The sequence below is a fragment of the Hypanus sabinus genome, chromosome 31 (assembly GCF_030144855.1).
Source record: "Hypanus sabinus isolate sHypSab1 chromosome 31, sHypSab1.hap1, whole genome shotgun sequence".
In the NCBI taxonomy this organism is placed as follows: Eukaryota; Metazoa; Chordata; class Chondrichthyes; order Myliobatiformes; family Dasyatidae; genus Hypanus; species Hypanus sabinus.
The window spans coordinates 887,318-909,658 of NC_082736.1; the positions used below are offsets into that span (position 1 = coordinate 887,318).

General features: G+C 53.0%; 2 protein-coding genes across 6 annotated transcripts in view; one reads left to right on the forward strand and one right to left on the reverse strand.

The window, feature by feature from the left end:
• The window catches only part of nxf1b (nuclear RNA export factor 1b), a 100,440-nt gene extending 84,280 nt beyond the window's left edge, over positions 1–16,160 (reverse strand). The window contains exons 1-2 of one of the 2 annotated variants that reach the window (XR_009508756.1): positions 15,509–16,160; positions 4,777–4,969 (exon numbers count right to left, since the gene is read on the reverse strand). Coding sequence is in view for 1 of the 2 variants with exons in the window: in XM_059954912.1 (XP_059810895.1) it covers positions 4,777–4,969; positions 15,509–16,091 (776 nt within the window). In the remaining variant the exon portion in view is untranslated. The remainder of the gene's footprint in view (positions 1–4,776; positions 4,970–15,508) is intronic. The other variant, XM_059954912.1, reaches the window with a different exon arrangement.
• A 151-nt stretch (positions 16,161–16,311) lies between these two features.
• Positions 16,312–20,413, forward strand: LOC132383725 (basic proline-rich protein-like). Of its 4 annotated transcripts, none has more exons than XM_059954913.1 (2): positions 16,312–17,525; positions 18,251–20,413. In XM_059954913.1, exon 2 carries the CDS (start codon positions 18,789–18,791, stop codon positions 20,358–20,360), a length of 1,572 nt encoding a protein of 523 aa, XP_059810896.1. In that variant the 5' UTR covers positions 16,312–17,525; positions 18,251–18,788; the 3' UTR covers positions 20,361–20,413. The 4 variants fall into 4 exon arrangements, with proteins under 4 accessions (XP_059810896.1, XP_059810897.1, XP_059810899.1 ...); XM_059954914.1 differs by having other exon boundaries at positions 16,312–16,553; XM_059954916.1 differs by having other exon boundaries at positions 16,312–16,519.
• The last annotated feature ends 1,928 nt before the right edge of the window (positions 20,414–22,341 follow it).

The following is a 22,341-nucleotide window of genomic DNA, read 5'->3' on the forward strand; positions in this document are numbered from 1 at the left end:
GCCCAATAAAGGTAGGGGGGAGGGTGGGAAGGAGAAGACTGGTAAATGCCAGGTGAAAAACCAGTAAGGGAAAAGATCAAGGGGTGGGGGAGGAGATAGGCAGGAAAGGTGAAGGAGGAATGTAAGGAGCAAGCACTTTGTAGAAGAAGGCAGAATCATGAGAGAGGTGATAGGCAGCTGGAGGAGGAGGCAGAGTGAAACTGGGATGGGGGAAGGGAGGGGGAGGGAATTACCAGAAGTTGGAGAATTTAATGTTCATGCCAAGGGGCTGGAGACTACCCAGACGGTATATGAGGTGTTGCTCCTCCAACCTGAGTTTGGCTTCATCACGGCAGTAGAGGAGGCCATATATGGACATATGGGAACGTGAAGCAGAGTTGAAGTGAGTGGCAACCAGGAGATCCTGTCTGTTGTGGCAGACAGAGCAGAGGTGCTCGACAAAGCGGTCCCCCAATCTGCGTTGGGTCTCGACGATGTAGAGGAGGCCGCACCGGGAGCAACAGATAACTCCAACAGACTCACAAGTGAAGTGTTGCCTCACCTGGAAGGACTGTTTGAGGCCCTGAATGGTGGTAAGAGAGGAGGTGTAGGGACAGATGTAGCATTTAACACTTGCAGGGGTAAGTGCCTGGTGGGAGATCCATGGGGAGGGACGAGTGGTCCAGGGAGTCGTGGAGGGAACAATCCCTGCGGAAAGCGGAGAGGGAAAGATGGGCTTAGTAGTGGGGTCCTGTTGAAGGTGGTGGAAGTTGTGGAGGAGAATGTGCTGGATCTGGAGGCTGGTGGGGTGATAGGTGAGGACAAGGGAAACTCTGTCCCTGTTGTGGTGAAGGGGGGATGGTGTGAGGGCCAAAGTGCAGGAAATGGAGGAGATGCGGGTGAGGGCATCATTGATGACGGCAGAAGGGAAACCACGATCCTTAAAGAAAGAGGACATTTGTGATGTCCTGGAACGGAAAGCCTCATCCTGGAAGCAGATGCGGCAGAGACGGAGGAACTGGGAATAGGGATTAGCATTTTTGCATGTGGCAGGGTGGGAAAAGGTATAGTTGAGGTAGTTATGAGAGTCAGTGAGTTTCTAGACGATGTCTGTGGACAGTCTGTCTCCAGAGATGGAGACCGAGAGATCAGTAAAGGACCCTTCCAACAACTGATGTCAGACTCACCAGCCTATAATTAACTGGTTTCTGCTTAGAGTGTTTCGAACAGTGGAACAACCTTGACTATCTTTTGATCCTCTGGTACCTCAACTGTAGCTAAGAATGCTTTAATTGTCTCTGCTGGGGCCCCACAGTTTCTGCACTTGCCTCCTGTAGGGCCAAGGGAAACACCCCGTTAAACCACCTCAGGGTAGCAAACACCTCCTCTGTAATCCGTACAGAGTCCACGAAGTTGATGCTGCTTTCCCTCACTTCTACAGACTCTCTATCTGTCTGCTGATACAAAATGCATTTCAGCTCCACAAATGGATTACCATCCTGGTCCTCCAGATGATTCATTCTGCCCCTTGCAATCCTTTTGCTTGTAACATACCTACAGAATGACTTAGAATTCTCCTTCACCTTGTCTGCCTGAGCAACTTCATGCCTTCCTTTAACATTCCTGATCTCTTTCTTAAGCATTTTCTCTCATCTCCGGTACTTCTTCAGCACCTCATTTGTTTCTACTTGCCTATGGCTGCTTTGCACTTCCTATTTTCTCTTAACCAGGGCCTCAATATCTCTTGAAAATCAAGGTTCCCTACACTCATTATCTCCAGGCAGCCGCAGAGAAGCTTGGTACTCTCAAAGCTTCATTTTTGAAGGCCTCCCACAGGGAACAGCCTGTCCCAGTCCACACTTGCCAGATCATTTCTGATACCATCAAAATTGGCCTTTCTCCAATTGAGAATCTCAACCGGTGGACCGGGGGTTGAGGGAAATGGGCCAAGAAGACTAATTCTACTCCTGCCTCTTATGGTTTTATGACTGTGATTCCTACTCCGTTACAAAGAGCGGAAGCTTAAAGGATTGAACCCAGCAGGTAGGGCAGCCTAGCCTGTTAGTGAGGAAAGGAAATGTCAGTGTTTCAGATTCAAACTCTGCACCAGGACTCTCAGAGATAAATGGCTTCCTTAGTGCTCCACTAATTTCTCCCTGCAAGGATTAAATATGCCAGTTTTCTATTTGCAGTTAGGCACGTTTGGCTAGACCTTTATTCCTTGTAACACAGGAGAATGAAGGGCAACATTGTCGACGTGTTTAAAATTATAAGAGGCATAAATAACAGCATTTTCCCCAATACTAGGGGGCATAGATTTCAGGTGACGGGGGAAAGATTTTAAAGGGTGACCAAGGGCAACTTCTTTATGTAGACCCATGATGAGTGTATGGAACTGTTGCTCTTGGTCAAGGCAGGTACAACAGTTTCATTTAAGAACCATGTGGAGGAATAGGGATATGGGCTGGAGGTAGGAAGTTGGTTGGGTGGGCACCAAGTAAGGCACGATCTTGCTGGGCCGAAGGAGCTGCATCTGCGCTACAGTTCTCTAAGGCAGCATCTCGAATGTGTATTTGCACTGTTCCAGTCTGTATTGAGGTAGAGAGTCCACAGTTATCGAATTGAGCTTGGACGTTCACCCCCGACAGCAGTTGAACATGAGGACTAAACCCGACCACTGAGTATTACTGAACCGATGCAATATTGTTACGAAGCCTCATGGACGCTAAGAAATTTATTACTGAATTGGTGATGAGCACTGCCAACCCTAACTCAACCGTTCGTAAGGTTGTCGTGGCCAGGGGTGGGATTGGGGATGAGCTCCCACTACCCATTAAATGGCGGCGTCTCAAACAGCCTCTGACCCCTAGTCCAGCTCCTGGCCTTCACGCGTGGCTTGGACACGAAGCCTGGCAGAACCGTTTCTTCTGAGAGGAGAAGGGGCAAAGGCAGGTTACTGGCGCCTTAAAACCCGTCGCTTCGGGCAGACGGGGCTCATCAGCCGCGGTTGGCAGCTCATCCAGGAGAAAACCTCTGATCTCAGCCCTCCGCCATCTTGCGGCTAAACCCACTCACGGGGAGGGCTTCCGAGGGAAAACGCCGGAGCCGGAGTTCAACACTGACTGGCCGCTCCTGGTGCCAAACTGCATCGGTCTCTGCCGTTCCTCTGCTCTCCATTGTACTGCCCAGGATTGCTCATCCCGTAGGCAACATCCCTGACCAAAGGAGGGCCTCAGCTAATAAAGTTCTGGTGATCGTGACAGGACCGTGCTCTGGGTAAAGATAACCATTTGCTGACTGGCAAGAGACATGGTAATATTGTGCGCAGCTTTGGCAAACCTAGAGGGGATGCAGAAGTTACTGTTGCCAAGACTGAAGAGCAAAGAGCTTGAGTTACAAAACTGGAAAGGCTGGCTGGACTGTTTTCCCGAAAGCAAAGGAGACCAAGAGGCAACGTACGTATGACGTTTAGAAAACTGGGAGGAGCGCAGCCTTTCCCCAGGAAAGGGGTGTGTAAAATAAACTAGGGAGCGCATGTCACAACTATGACAAATGCAGAACGAAAATGCAAATTCAAAATGAGACCATTACAGAGAAAAAAATTTATTGCCATCTTGTTTTGATATAACACAGAAAACTAGAACCAAGATTGTCAAAGACTACAGCCAATTTGTTTTGATGGAATGGCGTGCATCTCAAACAGCCACATTTCTCTCCAAGCTGTGCGGGTGCGCGGCCGCGCAATAACCGAAATGCTCCCACGCACGTACCCCTTGTTGCCGTGCAGAAGGAATTGGATGCAGCTGGGAAAAGTTTACGAAGCTCGGAAGATTTTCTTGGATTTACCGTGTTTCACCATTATGTGCCAAGTCTTACGATGAAGATCCATGAATGTGAAGTGGTTTGCCCTCGCCTTCTGGGCAGTGTCTTTACAAGACGGGCGACCCCAGCCATTATCAATACCCGTCAGAGATTGTCTGCCTGGCGTCAGTGGTCACGTAACCTGCACCGGCTGCTCGTATGACCGTCCACCACCTGCTCCCACGGCTTCACCTCACCCCGATCGGGGGTGAAGCAGGAGCTAAACCTTGCTCGAGGGTGACCTGCAGGCCAGCCCCTCACACCTCCTTTGCTAGAGACATATCTCCACCATGCCACCCACGTGACACGAGTGACTCCCGCTAGTTTAATACCAACTAGCCAAATCTGTTTTTAAATGAGGAATGTGCCATGTTTGGAATTCCTAATAAGAGGGCTAAAGTTGACTACATTCAGGTACATCACTATAATTTCATTCAGGCATTTAGCTCATATAAAAAAAACCGGTCTCATGAAACCATACAAAATAGACATACTGTTCTTTTTATTATGGAGTCAGAGTCATCGAGAGAAACAGGCCACTTGGCCCATCTAGTCTGTGCCAAGCCATTTAAACTGCCCAGTCCAATCGACCTGCACCCAAACCACACCCCTCCCGCCCACGTACCTGTCCAAATTACTCTTAAACATTGAAATTGATCTCACGTGCAGTCCAAATGCATGTTGATGAAAGTAGGAGGTTTCAGCATGGTCTAGATGGGCCAAATGGCCTAATTCTGTGCTGTACTTCTCTAAAATTATGGTTCTATGGTCAGTTCCTGGGTCAAGTCCAGATGAAGGGCCTTGACCCAAAATACGCCATTTCCAACCACAGACGTGTTTCCCTGCACCAGGTCTCCACATCTGCAGCACTGAGTGTCACCACTGTCTTAATGCAGGGACTCCTAACCACGCTGCATCTGCAAAGCGGCTACTTACTAGCGTGGTCTTACAGACTCGTAGTCATTCATAGCCACGTCACCATCGTCGTCCTCGAACCGCGTTCGAGGGTTGGGTCCCCCACCACCTCGACTCCTCGGTCGGTGATTCATGTCACTGTACATCTTCCCCCGGAATGGACCACGTCCTTTCTTCTTATGGCCCGTAAAATTCCCAACGCGGTCATCATGCTCTGTAAGGAAAAGTTAACAGTCAGCACAGGATAATGGAAAATATTAAACTGTCATTTCTTTCAATTCAAAAAGGAGACAAGATCACTGCAAGGCTGAGTGAGTTCAGAAACACAGAATCGAGCCATTCAGTCTGCTTCATAATTCCATCATGGCTGATTTACTATCACACTCAAAGCCATTCTACTGCCTTCTCCCCATAACCTTTGACGTCCTTACAAATCAAGAATCTAGCAACCTCGACTTAAATGTACCCAATGACCTAGCCATGGCAAAGAATTCCAGATTCACCACTCTCTGGCTAGAGAAATTCCGCCTCATCTCCATTCTAAATGGACGTCCCTCTAATCTAAAGTGGTTCCAGATGCCCCCCAATAGGAAACGTCCTCTCCACATTCACTCTATCTGTGTCCTCTGGTCCTAGACTCCCCCACTATGGGAAACATCCTCTCCACATCCACTCTATCTGAGTCCTCTTGTCCTAGACTCCCCCACTACAGGAAACATCCTCTCCACATCCACTCTATCTGTGTCCTCTGGTCCTAGATTCCCCCAATATGGGAAACATCCTCTCCACACCCACTCTATCTGTGTCCACTGGTTCTAGACCCCCACTACAGGAAACATCCTCTCCACATCCACTCTATCTGTGTCATCTGGTCCTAGATTCCCCCACTATAGGAAACATCCTCTCCACATCCACTCTATCTGTGGTCCTAGACTCCCCCACTATAGGAAACATCCTCTTCACATCCACTCTATCAAGGCCTTTAAATATTAAACATGTTTCAATCAGATCTCAACTCATTCTTTAAATTTCCAGCGAGCACAGGCGCAGAGGCAAACACTCTTCATGTTCTACTTAATCCAGTGCTCCCGAAGTAGCCTCCTATTTATCATCGAGACCCAATTGACATTGGGAGACCACCTCCCCCAGCACCTACGCTCTGCGCACCGGATAAACCGGGATCTCCCGGAGTGATTCCATTCCCACCTCCCCCAGCACCTACGCTCTGCGCACCGGATAAACCGGGATCTCCCGGAGTGATTCCATTCCCACCTTCCCCAGCACCTACACTCTGCGCACTGAATAAACCGGGATCTCCCGGAGTGATTCCATTCCCACCTCCCCCAGCACCTACGCTCTGCGCAACGGATAAACCGGGATCTCCCGGAGTGATTCCATTCCCACCTCCCCCAGCACCTACGCTCTGCGCACCGGAAACCGGGATCTCCCGGAGTGATTCCATTCCCACCTCCCCCAGCACCTACGCTCTGCGCACCGGATAAACCGGGATCTCCCGGAGTGATTCCATTCCCACCTCCCCCAGCACCTACGCTCTGCGCACCGGATAAACCGGGATCTCCCGGAGTGATTCCATTCCCACCTCCCCCAGCACCTACGCTCTGCGCACCGGATAAACCGGGATCTCCCGGAGTGATCCCATTCCCACCTCCCCCAGCACCTACGCTCTGCGCACCGGATAAACCGGGATCTCCCGGAGTGATTCCATTCCCACCTCCCCCAGCACCTACGCTCTGCGCACCGGAAACCGGGATCTCCCGGAGTGATTCCATTCCCACCTCCTCCAGCACCTACGCTCTGCGTACCGGATAAACCGGGATCTCCCGGAGTGATTCCATTCCCACTTCCACCAGCACCTACGCTCTGCACACCGGATAAACCGGGATCTCCCGGAGTGATTCCATTCCCACCTCCCCCAGCACCTACGCTCTGCGCACCGGATAAACCGGGATCTCCCGAAGTGATTCCATTCCCACCTCCCCCAGCACCTACGCTCTGCGCACCGGATAAACCGGGATCTCCCGGAGTGATTCCATTCCCACCTCCCCAAGCACCTACGCTCTGCATACCGGAAACCGGGATCTCCCGGAGTGATTCCATTCCCACCTCCCCCAGCACCTACGCTCTGCGTACCGGAAACCCGGATCTCCCGGAGTGATTCCATTCCCACCTCCCCCAGCACCTACGCTCTGCGCACCGGAAACCGGGATCTCCCGGAGTGTTTCCATTCCCACCTCCCCCAGCACCTACGCTCTGCGCACCGGAAACCGGGATCTCCCGGAGTGATTCCATTCCCACCTCCCCCAGCACCTACGCTCTGCGCACCGGAAACCGGGATCTCCCGGAGTGCTTCCATTCCCACCTCCCCCAGCACCTACGCTCTGCGCACCGGATAAACCGGGATCTCCCGGAGTGATTCCATTCCCACCTCCCCCAGCACCTACGCTCTGCGTACCGGAAACCGGGATCTCCCGGGGTGATTCCATTCCCACCTCCCCCAGCACCTACGCTCTGCGTACCGGAAACCGGGATCTCCCGGGGTGATTCCATTCCCACCTCCCCCAGCACCTACGCTCTGCGCACCGGATAAACCGGGAACTCCTGGAGTGATTCCATTCCCACTTCCCCCAGCACCTACGCTCTGCGCACCGGAAACCGGGATCTCCCGGAGTGATTCCATTCCCACCTCCCCCAGCACCTACGCTCTGCGCACCGGATAAACCGGGATCTCCCGGAGTGATTCCATTCCCACCTCCCCCAGCACCTACGCTCTGCGCACCGGATAAACCGGGATCTCCCGGAGTGATTCCATTCCCACCTCCCCCAGCACCTACGCTCTGCGCACCGGAAACCGGGATCTCCCGGAGTGATTCCATTCCCACCTCCCCCAGCACCTACGCTCTGCGCACCGGAAACCGGGATCTCCCGGAGTGATTCCATTCCCACCTCCCCCAGCACCTACGCTCTGCGCACCGGATAAACCGGGATCTCCCGGAGTGATTCCATTCCCACCTCCCCCAGCACCTACGCTCTGCGCACCGGAAACCGGGATCTCCCGGAGTGCTTCCATTCCCACTTCCCCCAGCACCTACGCTCTGCGCACCGGATAAACCGGGATTTCCCGGAAGGCATCTATTTCAATTCTACTTTCCATTTGCATTGCCATATGTCAGTCCACGGCCCCTTCTGCTGCCACGAGGCGCTCACTCAGGTTCGGCAGCCTCCAACCTGATGGCATGAACATCAATTTCTGAAACTTTCAATAATGCCTTCACCATTCCCGTTTCCCCCTCTCACCTTAATGTCTTGCCTGCCCATCACCTCCCTCTTCCCTCTCTTGCACAGTCTTCTACCTTCTACCATCAGATTCCCCTTTATCCCCTTGCCCACCCCAGTTTCACCTCTCACTTCTTCCTCCCCCCTCCTGTTTCTGACTTCGCCCCTTCCTTCCCAGTCCTGAAAGTCAACTGTACTATTTTCCATAGATGCTGCCTGGCCTGCTGAGTTCCTGCAGCATTTTGTGTGTGACTCATCATACGTGAACTCTTTCATTCCCCAAACGATGTTTACGAACCTCCTCTGGACCCTCCAATAGCAGCACATCCTTTCCTTAAATTTGAGGCGCAGAATTAATCACAGTTCTCCAACTATGGTCTGACGAATGCCATACAGACCCCAAAACAGCTGGATCCTGGTCACTGTCCTCGGGAGACCAAATCAGTCTTCTCTCTCTAATTTGTAGCAGGTAGGTAAAAGGACACGAGTCTGCTCGTTGATATGGATGACCATCAGTCCCAAAACCGATCTCATTAGTCACATCCACTCTATCACACCCCACTAGTCACAAGCCTCCGACACAACACCCCACCTACAGAATTGAAGGCTTTCCCTCTGGAACTCTGTACCTCTGGACAAATCGTTCTCATCACTACAAGTCTACAATGTTAATGGCCCTAATCAGAATCATATTCATTAGTCGTGACTCAGATGACTTTGGAAACTCTTGTTGCTGAGGCAGGACAGTGCAAAATAGAAAATTACTGAATTACAATAAATAAACAGTGCAAAAAGAAATAACGGAATGGTGTCTATTGACGAAATCCATGGAGGGAAGCAGCTGCTCCTGACCGTGTTACCTACAAGATGTCTGCAGTGGTGACGGAAACCTTCGACGCTGCGGGACGGTCGTGCAGCCTGTCTGCAAACTTCTGCAATCCCCTTGTTTCCGTACGGGTGCAACCAGGCAGAATGTGCGATAGAAATCTGTACGTCTTCGGTGATCTCCTCAGACTCTGAACGAAGGACAGTCGCTGCCTCGGCCATGATTGCATCAATGTGTTGGGCCTTGGGTCGTCCTTGCAGGATGTCGAGGCCCCTCAACAAGGACAAGTTTGCCCCCGGCTTCCCCCACTTTAGGATGGCGGTGGCACAGCCGTTAGCATAACACTACCGCAGCAGCTCGGAGCGTCGGAGTTCGAAGTTCAACCCTCTGTAAGGAGCTCGTACCCTGCGAACACAAAGATTTCCTCCGGGTGCTCCACTTCCCTCTCACGGTCATTGTAAACTACCCTGAGGTGCTGGGTTGCTGGCCGGAAGAGCCTGTTCCACACTGAATCTCTTCGTCTTCCTGAGGGTTCGTCGCTGCGACACCACTCCACCGGCCAATTCATCTTCCTCCTGCAAGTCTCCTCGTTCCCTTACGAGACGAAATGCCTCTCCATCCACAAGAAGCAGGACAAATCCGTGTGGCCAGTGCATGCTCAAGCATCAAGTGTGGCAGCACCACAAACTTACAGAACTCTGCCAACATCTCCAGACATTGACCCAAGAGACGAATTCCAAAAATAAACTGCCATGGCGCTAAGAGGAAGGCAGTACCTGATTAAACATTGCATTACGACCTTTGGTAAAGCTGAACTCAAACAACATTCAAGGCAAATCCACTCCAGACGTTAGAGCTATAACCTTGTTTAAAGCACGGCCTTGGAACGAAAACATTAAAACGGCGACTGAAAAGCCTGTACCCCTGTAAGTCACTGGGGTGGACATTGCAAAGGTTTATAATTCTCCAGTTAAAGATACTTCCCGTACATCAGAAATTGTTGCCCCACCTACTTTGAGACTACAAACCTCTTCGACAATCTTCAGCGTGAGGAATCAATTTCTGGATCCTGAACGAACCGTGCTCTTTTTTAATTCTTGTAAAGGCCAAACAGGTATCAAATCCAGCTGAACCAATTCCCTCCTTCTAACAGAATAGAAATCTACACAGGCCCTTCGGCCCACAATGTTGCACCAACCACGAGACCTGCTCTCAAGGCCCTCATCGAATCGACCATGGAAGTTGCCCCCCAGCCAGGGCCTACAATACAGAGAGCACTGTGGTCTGTGCAGCAGCCTCCCACTCTCCATGCAGCAGAGACCGACAGTTCAGCAGCAGCGGTGCCAGACGAGTTGCCCGTCAATGTTGAACAGCCCAAAGGTCTCCAGCTCCGGACTTCCCCTCAGGGTTTACTCCCACGGTGTGGGTACGGCCGCAAGGCGGCGGAGGTTTGAGATGAGTTCTCCTTCTCCGAGATGAGCTGCCGGCGAGCCCCGTCTGCCAAGCGATTCCAAAGCAAGCATTTCTTTTGAGGATTGGGCCCAACATAAACTAGCACGGTCTGAGCATTGCGTCACCTGTACAATTTCATTGCTCTTGTATCTAAACCCCCCTTCCCCCCCCCACCATTGGTAGAAGTAGAATTTTATTCCTCAACATTCAAGGGCCAGCAAATTACTGGTCTTTCTGGTAAAAGTAAACTCAATAAATCTAAGGCTGGCATCACTTTATCCTCTTTGCTTTATAGTTCAGTTAGTAATAAAATGGATAAAGATTTGCCTATATCGAGGCACAGTGAAATGTGTTCACAGCGAACACACCCACGGGTGTGCGGAGGGCAGGCATAGCATACACACGTGGACCAATGATAGCTTGGAGCCAGGTAAAGAGCTGGAGTTGATATTGGGAACTATAGATTTTCCAGATCTTGTTTTCAGTCACACGAGTGGCCATTCTACAGCCCTCCACCCCTCCGACCTCTTGCCCCCACCCTTCCTACTCCAACCCCCACCCCCCAACCTTTTCTAAGGCCATGGATCTCCAAATCCTGACTACACAATTGCAGTTTTCAGCTGTCAACCTCTCCAGCCTCAAGCAAAACAACAGGGCACCAAACCTGCAACCTCTTGCATCACTGGTAACCACACTTCTCTTGGGAAACACCCAGGGGTGTCAGCAGAAGCCAAAAGCCGTAAGGTAACTGCGGGTGGACGAACTGATCTAAATTTCAGCCAGATCCCATCGGGTTCAGGTTGCAGGAGAACAATCTAATAACACAGATGCTTTCCCTCACCCAGAACCAAACGTGGCCTTTCACTCCAACAGAGACAAACACAAGGAAATCTGCAGACGCTGGAAATTCAAACAACACACACAAAATGCCGGTGGAATGCAGCAGGCCAGGCAGCATCTACAGGGAGAAGCGCTGTCGACGTTTCGGGCCGAGACCCTTCGTCAGGACTAACTGAAAGGAAAGATAGTAAGAGATTTGAAAGTAGGAGGGGAGGGGGAAATGTGAAATGATAGGAGAAGACCAGAGGGGGTGGGATGAAGCTGAGACCCAGATAAGTGTGAAGTAGTTCATTTTGGTAGGTCAAATTTGAAGGCGGAATGTTAATGCTAGGACCCTCGGCAAAGTGGGGGAATCAACAAGATCTTGGAGTCTGTGTCCATACAACACACAAAGCTGCTGCGCAGGTTGACAGTGTCAATAAGGCGGCGTGTTAGTAATCATCAACCATGGGATTGAGTTCAAGAGCCGAGAGGTAATGTTACAGCTACACAAGAACTTGGTCAGTTCCCACTGAGAGTACTGTGTTCAGTTCTGCTCACCTCACTACAGGAAGCATGTGGATACTATAGGGAGAGCGCAGAGGAGATTTACAAGGATGCTGCCTGGATTGGGGTGCATGCCTTATGAGAACAGGTTGAGTGAACTTGGCCTTTTCTCGTTGGAGTGACGGAGGATGAGAGGTGACCTGATACAGGTGTACAAGATGATGAGAGGCATTGATCATGTGATTAGTCAGGGGCTTTTTCCCCAGGGCTTAAATGGCTAACATAAATGGGCATAGTTTTAAGGTGCTTGGAAGTAGGTACAAGGGGGATGTCAGGAGTAAGTTTTTCAGTTGTGGGTGCGTGGAATGCACTGCCAGCAACAATGGTGGAGGCGGATACAATAGGGTCTTTTAAGAGACTCTTAGGTAGGTACATGGAGCTTAGAAAACTGGGGGGCTATGCGGTAGGGAAATTCTCAACAGTTACATGGCCAGCACAACATTGTGGGCAGATTTCTGTGTTTATGCTATGGTACCACAGATTATAACATTCATGGGTGGGGTGCACCAACAGGAACACACAAACAGGATATAGCCGGTCACAACCCACAACCCCATGTGGCAAAGCCACAGCAAGTTTGATCGGAGTGCATTAACTTGGACAGCATTGGTACAAGTTTAAGTCAGTGAAAGAATTTGAGAAGCTTTCCTATAGTGGGGGAGTCTAGGACCAGAGGACACAGATAGAGTGGATGTGGAGAGTATGTTTCCTATAATGGGGGAGTCTAGGACCAGAGGATACAGATAGAGTGGATGTGGAGAGGATGTTTCTTATAGTGGGGGAGTCTAGGACCAGAGGACACAGAGAGAGTAGATGTGGAGAGGATGTTTCCTATAGTGGGGGAGTCTGGGACCAGAGGACACAGATAGAGTGGATGTGGAGAGGATGTTTCCTATGGTGAGGGAGTCTAGGACCAGAGGACACAGATAGAGTGGATGTGGAGAGGATGTTTCCTATAGTGGGGGAGTCTGGGACCAGAGGACACAGATAGAGTGGATGTGGAGAGGATGTTTCCTATAGTGGGGGAGTCTTGGACCAGAGGACACAGATAGAGTGGATGTGGAGAGGATGTTTCCTATAGTGGGGGAGTCTAAGACCAGAGGACACAGGTGGAGTGGATGTGGAGAGGATGTTTCCTATAGTGGGGGAGTCTAGGACCAGAGGACACAGATAGAGTGGATGTGGAGAGGATGTTTCCTATAGTGGGGGAGTCTAGGACCAGAGGACACAGATAGAGTGGATGTGGAGAGGATGTTTCCTATAGTGGGGGAGTCTAGGACCAGAGGACACAGATAGAGTGGATGTGGAGAGGATGTTTCCTATAGTGGGGGAGTCTAGGTCCAGAGGACACAGATAGAGTGGATGTGGAGAGGATGTTTCCTATAGTGGGGGAGTCTAGGACCAGAGGACACAGATAGAGTGGATGTGGAGAGGATGTTTTCTATGGTGGGGGAGTCTAGGACCAGAGGACACAGATAGAGTGGATGTGGAGAGGATGTTTCCTATAGTGGGGGAGCCTAGGACCAGAGGACACAGATAGAGTGGATGTGGAGAGGATGTTTCCTATAGTGGGGGAGCCTAGGACCAGAGGACACAGATAGAGTGGATGTGGAGAGGATGTTTCCTATAGTGGGGGAGTCTAGGACCAGAGGACACAGATCGAGTGGATGTGGAGAGGATGTTTCCTGTAGTGGGGGAGTCTAGGACCAGAGGACACAGATCGAGTGGATGTGGAGAGGATGTTTCCTATAGTGGGGGAGTCTGGGACCAGAGGACACAGATAGAGTGGATGTGGAGAGGATGTTTCCTATAGTGGGGGAGTCTGGGACCAGAGGACACAGACGGAGTGGATGTGGAGAGGATGTTTCCTATAGTGGGGGAGTCTAGGACCAGAGGACACAGATAGAGTGGATGTGGAGAGGGTGTTTCCTATAGTGGGGAGTCTAGGACCAGAGGACACAGACAGAGTGGATGTGGAGAGGATGTTTCCTGTAGTGGGGGAGTCTAGGACTAGAGGACACAGATCGAGTGGATGTGGAGAGGATGTTTCCTGTAGTGGGGGAGTCTAGGACCACAGGACACAGATAGAGTGGATGTGGAGAGGGTGTTTCCTATAGTGGGGGAGTCTAGGACTAGAGGACACAGATCGAGTGGATGTGGAGAGGATGTTTCCTGTAGTGGGGGAGTCTAGGACCAGAGGACACAGATCGAGTGGATGTGGAGAGGATGTTTCCTATTGTGGGGGAGTCTAGGACCAGAGGGCACAGATAGAGTGGATGTGGAGAGGATGTTTCCTGTAGTGGGGGAGTCTAGGACCAGCGGACACAGATAGAGTGGATGTGGAGAGGGTGTTTCCTATAGTGGGGGAGTCTAGGACTAGAGGACACAGATCGAGTGGATGTGGAGAGGATGTTTCCTGTAGTGGGGGAGTCTAGGACCAGCGGACACAGATAGAGTGGATGTGGAGAGGGTGTTTCCTACAGTTGGGGAGTCTGGGACCAGAGGACACAGATAGAGTGGATGTGGAGAGGATGTTTCCTATAGTGGGGGAGTCTAGGACCAGAGGACACAGATAGAGTGGATGTGGAGAGGATGTTTCCTATAGTGGGGGAGTATGGGACCAGAGGACACAGATAGAGTGGTTGTGGAGAGGATGTTTCCTATAGTGGGGGAGTCTAGGACCAGAGGACACAGACAGAGTGGATGTGGAGAGGATGTTTCCTGTAGTGCAGGAGTCTCGGACCAGAGGACACAGATCGAGTGGATGTGGAGAGGATGTTTCCTATAGTGGGGGAGTCTAGGACCAGAGGACACAGATAGAGTGGATGTGGAGAGGATGTTTCCTATAGTGGGGGAGTCTAGGACCAGAGGGCACAGATAGAGTGGATGTGGAGAGGATGTTTCCTGTAGTGGGGGAGTCTAGGACCAGCGGACACAGATAGAGTGGATGTGGAGAGGGTGTTTCCTATAGTGGGGGAGTCTAGGACCAGAGGACACAGATAGAGTGGATGTGGAGAGGATGTATCCTATAGTGGGGGAGTCTAGGACCAGAGGACACAGATAGAGTGGATGTGGAGAGGATGTTTCCTATAGTGGGGGAGTCTAGGACCAGAGGACACAGATAGAGTGGATGTGGAGAGGATGTTTCCTGTAGTGGGGGAGTCTCGGACCAGAGGACACAGATCGAGTGGATGTGGAGAGGATGTTTCCTATGGTGGGGGAGTCTCGGACCAGAGGACACAGATAGAGTGGATGTGGAGAGGATGTATCCTATAGTGGGGGAGTCTAGGACCAGAGGACACAGATAGAGTGGATGTGGAGAGGATGTTTCCTATAGTGGGGGAGTCTCGGACCAGAGGACACAGATCGAGTGGATGTGGAGAGGATGTTTCCTACAGTGGGGGAGTCTCGGACCCGAGGACACAGATAGAGTGGATGTGGAGAGGATGTTTCCTATAGTGGGGGAGTCTAGGACCAGAGGACACAGATAGAGTGGATGTGGAGAGGATGTTTCCTATAGTGGGGGAGTCTAGGACCAGAGGACACAGGTTCAGAATAGAGGGACGTCCATTTGGAGCAGAGATGAGGAATGTCGTTATCCCGGTGAATCAGTGTGGAGAGGGATAGTAAATCAGACAGGACGGACCGAATGTCTCCTCACAGGCCCGAGCCCGAAGACGGAGGAAACGCTGATGGCGAGCGGGGCGTCCGCAACCCCCACCGCGCCCGGAGGGGATTGGAGAGAGGCCCAGGCCGAGGCCGAGGCCGAGGCCGAGGCCCGCCTCCCGCCCTTACCGCTGTAGTAGCGCCCGTCCTCCGACATGCCGCTCGGCCGCTCTGCGCTCTGCACTCCCTCACAACGCCTCCGCTCGGGTTCCGGGCCGCCGGCCGTTGGTTCCGGGCGGGTTCCGGGGGACGGGCCGCCGGCCGTTGGTTCCGGGCGGGTTCCGGGCCTCCGACCGTTGGTTCCGGGCGGGTTCCGGGCCGCCGACCGTTGGTTCCGGGCGGGTTCCGGGGGACGGGCCGCCGGCCGTTGGTTCCGGGCGGGTTCCGGGCCGCCGACCGTTGGTTCCGGGCGGGTTCCGGGCCGCCGACCGTTGGTTCCGGGCGGGTTCCGGGGGACGGGCCGCCGGCCGTTGGTTCCGGGGGTTCCGGGCGGGTTCCGGGCCGCCGACCGTTGGTTCCGGGGGTTCCGGCCGTTGGTTCCGGGGGGTTCCGGGCCGCCGGCCGTTGGTTCCGGGGGTTCCGGGCGGGTGTTGGGACGGACGGGAAGTGTTTGAACCCGGGCCCACGCGCGCCCACGCACACACGTCCAACTGTTAAAGAGACGATGACGCGCGTTCGCGACGGTTGCGCCGCCGCTCTCACCTCTGCGCATGCGTACGCGTCGATGAACGGTCGGCGCTCAACGCGCATGCGCATGACTTATTTGCTGCTGTCTCCGTTTTGCGCATGCCTACACGCCCTTCAAACCGCACATGCGCAGGAAAGTTTTTCAGAAAAGTTGGCTTGGGCTTGCGTGGGGGAGTGAACTTCTCTCCCTGTATCGGCAGTAACTGAAATCTCTCTGTCTCTTTCATTTTCTCCCTCTCATCTCCATCTGGGTCTTTCTCGTTTTCTCTCTGGATCTCAAGTAAAGTCAAATCACTTTTTCTTGTCATTTCGACCATAGCTGCTGGTACTGTACACAGTAAAAACGAAACAACGTTTTTCAGGACCATGGTGCTACATGAACTACGTAAAAATAACACAGAAAAAAAACTACACTGGACTACAGGACTGCGTGAAGTGCACAAAACAGTGCGGGTATTACAATAAATAATAAACAAGACTAGACACAGTAAGGTGTCGGAGCCTTTTCCCAGACGGCAGGAGGGAGAAGAGTTTGTATGAGGGGTGTGTGGGGTCCTTCATAATGCTGTTCACTTTGCGGATGCAGCGTGTAGTGTAAATGTCTGTGAAGGCGGGAAGAGAGACCCAGATGATCTTCTCAGCTGACCTCACTATCCGTTGCAGGGTCTCGCGATCCGAGATGGTGCGATTCCTGAACCAGGCAGTGATGCAGCTGTTCAGGATGCTCTCAATACAACCCCCGTAGAATGTGATGAGGATGGGAGGGGGGGGGAGATGGACTTTACTCAGCCTTCGCAGAAAGCTTACTCGCTGTCTATCTCCAAGTTGCATGCCATCTTGGACAATGTCTCCCATCCACTCCATAATGAACTGGTTAGGCACAGGAGTACGTTCGGCCAGAGACTCATTCCACCGAGATGTAACACTGAGCATCATAGGAAGTCATTCCTGCCTGTGGCCATCAAACTTTACAACTCCTCCCTCGGAGTGTCAGACACCCTGAGCCAATAGTTGGTCCTGGACCTATTTCCACTTGGCATGATTAACTTATATTATTTATGGTTTATATTGCTATATTTTTTAACTATTCTTGGTTGGTGCAGCTGTAACGAAACCCAATTTCCCCTCGGGATCGATAAAGTACGTCTGTCTGTCTGTCAGTGTCTCATTTTCTCTCTCTGTCTCATTTGCTGTCTCTCCATCTCTCTCTCATCTTTTCTCTCTCTATCTCTGTATGTGTCTCTATTTTCCATCTCTCGCTCGCTCCCTCGCTATCTATCTCTCTGTGTCTGGCTCGCACTCTCTGTCTGTGTGTGTCTCTTTCATGACTAAGGGATTGAAAAGGATCCAGCAGATGAGGAACAGATGCGTCAATGCGTAATTCCTGTATCTTGTTGGAAATGTTGTCTTCACTACAAAACAGTTGGAAATCATTCCTTTACGACTCCGAACATACAAGGTTGAAAGACAGCAGTACCAGCTCTCCTGTTAACAGTTATCATTTTAAAACGTTACTGTGTTATGGAAGTGACTTTAATTCACAACATTGTCTTTCGGTATTTACGATCTCTGGGGCTTTCCGGGGTAGTTGATGAAGGTCAAGTGGGGTTTATTTCCAGTAGGTGGTGCTAATGTCCCTTCAGTCGGACTGTCCACCGGAACCGATTCGAAATGCTGGGGGTCTGAGCAGGTCAGCCAGCATCTGCGGAGAGGAGCGCGTTGGGCCAAGAACCTTCGTCAGGACTGCAAAAGGAAGAGCATGAGGGGTGTGGAGGGAAGGGGAGGGGTGAAGGGAAGCGGGGACCTGAGAGGAGCGTGACAAAGGGGAGGAGGAGAGAGTTGAGGAAGAGAATGGGTAAGAGGGTAAAAAAATAACAACACACTTCTGTGTTCCCTCCATCACCTTAAAACCATGAGCACTCATTGGCCATTTCCACCCTGTCAATGCCTCTTTCCACCTTGCACACCCCTGTCACGTTGCTCAACCAGGCACACGCATACCGCTGAAAGAGACAACTTTCCTCCGGGACCAGGGTGCACATATCACACACAGCGCGTAAACTGAAATCAACACAATCATATTGACAGATCATTTAAACAGTCTGTAGATGCACACCGTGGCGAAGTCTGGTTCGTCATGTGCCGTGTCATTCTGATCGTGGTCTCATTTTGTTCTTTCTACAGAAGTGCTTTGCCATTGCCTCCTTCTGGGCCGTGTCTTTACAAGACGGGTGACCCCAGCCGTTATCAATACTGGTCAGAGATTGTCTGCCTGGCGTCAGTGGTCACATAGCCAGGACTTGTGATCTGCACCGGCTGCTCGTACGACCGTCCACCACCTGCCCCCACGGCTTCACCTCACCCTGATCGGGGGTGAAGCAGGAGCTACACCTTGCCCGAGGGTGACCCACAGGACAGCGGAGGGAAGGAGCCCCTCACACCTCCTCTGGTAGAGACACATCTCCACCTCGCCCGAGGGAGACCTGCAGGCCGGCGGGGGGAAGGAGCCCCTCACACCTCCTCTGGTAGAGACACATCTCCACCTCGCCCGAGGGTGACCCGCAGGCCAGCGGAGGGAAGGAGCCCCTCACACCTCCTCTGGTAGAAACGTGTCCCCACCACACCAGCGGTACAGTAGGCTGCTATTGGCGGTGTCAGAAATGGTGTACCCTACCCCGCCTCCTCCAGAGAGAACGGCCCCACCCCTCGTCCTCTGGAGAGAATGGCCCTACCCCTCCTCCTCCGGAGAGAACGGCCCCACCCCTCCTTCTCCGGAGAGAACGGCCCCACCCCTCGTCCTCCGGGGAGAGCAGCCCCACCCCTCCTCCACCGGGGAGAACGGCCCCACCCCTCGTCCTCCGGGGAGAGCAGCCCCACCCCTCGTCCTCCGGGGAGAGCGCCCCAACCCCTCGTCCTCCGGGGAGAGCAGCCCCACCCCTCGCCCTCTGGAGAGAGCAGCCCCACCCCTCGTCCTCCGGGGAGAACGGCCCCACCCCTCCTCCTCCGGAGAGAACGGCCCCACCCCTCGTCCTCCGGGGAGAGCAGCCCCACCCCTCCTCCACCGGGGAGAACGGCCCCACCCCTCGTCCTCCGGGGAGAGCAGCCCCACCCCTCGTCCTCCGGGGAGAGCGCCCCAACCCCTCGTCCTCCGGGGAGAGCAGCCCCACCCCTCGCCCTCTGGAGAGAGCGGCCCCACCCCTCGTCCTCCGGGGAGAACGGCCCCACCCCTCCTCCTCCGGGGAGAACGGCCACACCCCTCCTCCTCCGGGGAGAACGGCTACACCCCTCGTCCTCCGGGGAGAGAACGGCCCTACCCCTCCTCCTCCGGAGAGAACGGCCCCACCCCTCGTCCACCGGGGAGAGCAGCCCCACCCCTCGTCCTCCGGGGAGAGCAGCCCCACCCCTCGTCCTCCGGGGAGAGCGGTCCAACCCCTCGTCCTCCGGGGAGAGCAGCCCCACCCCTCATCCTCCGGGGAGAGCGGCCCAACCCCTCGTCCTCCGGAGAGAACGGCCCAACCCCTCGTCCTCCGGAGAGAACGGCCCCACCCCTCCTCCTCCGGGGAGAACGGCCACACCCCTCGTCCTCCGGGGAGAGCAGCCCCACCCCTCGTCCTCCGGGGAGAGAACGGCCCCACCCCTCGTCCTCCGGGGAGAGCAGCCCCACCCCTCGTCCTCCGGGGAGAGCGGCCCAACCCCTCGCCCTCTGGAGAGAACGGCCCCACCCCTCGTCCTCCGGAGAGAACGGCCCCACCCCTCCTCCTCTGGGGAGAACAGCCCCACCCCTCGTCCTCCGGAGAGAACGGCCCCACCCCTCCTCCTCCGGGGAGAACAGCCCCACCCCTCGTCCTCCGGAGAGAACGGCCCCACCCCTCCTCCTCCGGGGAGAACAGCCCCACCCCTCGTCCACCGGAGAGAACGGCCCCACCCCTCCTCCTCCGGGGAGAACAGCCCCACCCCTCCTCCCCTGGAGAGAGCGGCCCTACCCCTCCTCCTCCGGAGAGAACGGCCCCACCCCTCGTCCTCTGGAGAGAACGGCCCCACCCCTCGTCCTCCGGAGAGAACGGCCCCACTCCTCGTCCTCCGGAGAGAACGGCCCCACTCCTCGTCCTCTGGAGAAAGCCGCCCCACCCCTCGTCCTCCGGAGAGAACGGCCCTACCTCACGCCCTCCGGAGGCAGTGGCCCTACCTCGCGTCCTCATGGTCTGTAATCCAGGCAACATCCTGGTTAATCTCCTCTCTAAAACCTTCACCTTCTCCCCATAAGGAGGCGTCCAGTACGGTCGAAATTCATTGAAAGTGTTGTCACCGTGAAAGCTTTAGGCACATTGACCTTAATAAATCAAAGTACTAATTTGGGGAGATGTGATGTCAAAGTTGTGTAAGACATCGGTGCGGCCTAGTTTAGCGTAGTGTGTGCAGTTTTGGTCACCTACCGACAGGAAGCAAGGTTGAATGAATGCAGAGAAAATTTACCAGGATGTTGCCGGGTCTGGAGTTAAAGGGAAAGGTCAGGACTGCATTCTTTGGAGCACGGAAGATTGAGAGGAGAATTGATAGAGGTGTGCCGTATTAGGAGGAGTGTAGACAGAGTAAATGGAAGCAGGATTTTCCACTGAGGATTTTCCAGTGGGACTACAAACAGAGACTGGGTTATGGGTTGATGCACCATCAATAACTCACACTGAGACGTAGGCGAGATATCGGCTTTTATTGACTGGAAGAAGGAACCAGGAGTGAGTGTCTATCATACAAGGTCTTGGAGACTGAGGCCGAGCGTCAGGCCGCAGGTCTCCTTTATACAGGGGCCTGTGGGAGGAGCCACAGGAGCAGTCAGCAGGGGCCGTGTCCAGACAGGCACATAGTTCACCACATGGGTGAAAGGCGAAATGTTCAGGGGAAGATGAGGTGACTGTTCTTCAGTCGAGCTGCGAGTGTGGGATGAGCTGCCAGCAAAACTGGTGCATGTGCTTTTGATAAGCTTGGATGGGTACCTGGCTGGCAGAGGTGTGGAGGGCCACTGTCCCAGTGCAGGTCGATGGGAGGGGGCAGGTTAAGTGGTTCAGCACGGACTAGATGGGCTGAACGTCCTGTCACTTTTCTTTGATTATATGGAAGTGCACCCCAAGGTCTCATTATCCCTCCACACTGCCAGGAATCCTGCAATTAACTCAGTTTCCTGACCTCGTTCGACCTTCCACAGTGACCCACTTCACACTTTCTCCAGGTCTGCCAGCTCTGCTTCCTGTCAACGTCCGACGGTAATCGTCCTGAACTCCATCAATCCTTCGTGCATCCTGCAAACACCCTGCCACTTCCTTGTCCCAGTCACTTACAAGCTGAAACATCCATCTAGGAATGAAAATTGGAATGGGTCTGTCAGCTCACAATGAGCATCACAAGAGTACGGGGGCAGAAACATGCCCAACATTGATCTCAACCTGGTAACCACCTTCATAAAATGCTAAACAAGGTAATTATTGTCATCAAGTTTAATTGTCAATCAGTCAATCGTGGAATTGAATTTAGGAGCCAAGAGGTAACGTTGCACCTATATTGGACCCTGGTCAGACCCCACTTGGAGTACTGGGCTCAGTTCTGGTCGCCTCACTACAGGAAGGATGTGGAAACCATAGAAAGGGTGCAGAGGAGATTTACAGGGATGTCGCCTGGATTGGGGAGCATGCCTTATGAGAATAGGTTGAGTGAACTCGGCCTTTTCTCCTTGGAGTGACGGAGGATGAGAGCTGAACTGATAGAGGTGTACAAGATGATGAGAGGCATTGATCGTGTGGATAGTTAGAGGCTTTTTCCCAGGGCTGAAATGGTTGCCACAAGAGGACACAGGTTTAAGGTGCTGGGAAGTCTGTACAGAGGAGATGTCAGGGGTAGGTTTTTTACTCAGAGAGTGGTGAGTGCGTGGAATGGGCTGCCGGCAACGGTGGTGGAGGCGGATACGATAGGGTCGTTTAAGAGACTTTTAGATAGGTATATGGAGCTTAGTAAAATAGAGGGCTATGGGTAAGCCTAGTAATTTCTAAGGTAGGGACATGCTCGGCACAACTTTGTGGGGTGAAGGGCCTGTATTGTGCTTTGGGTTTCTATGTCTATCCATGCATGAATAGGCATGAATACAGTCAAACGAAACAGTGTTCCTCGGTGGCCAAGGTGCAAAACATGGTACCATCAGCCAGATACAGAATCAGTATCAGTAAAATACAAAAAACTCTTGCCCAATCCCAGAGTCCAGGAACAATGCAGCAGTCAGCAGTTAAACA

Coding starts and splice junctions, on each gene's coding strand:
- LOC132383725 (XM_059954913.1), top strand. CDS start 18,789: ATGGCCCTACCCCTCCTCCTCCGGAGAGAACGGCCCCACCCCTCCTTC.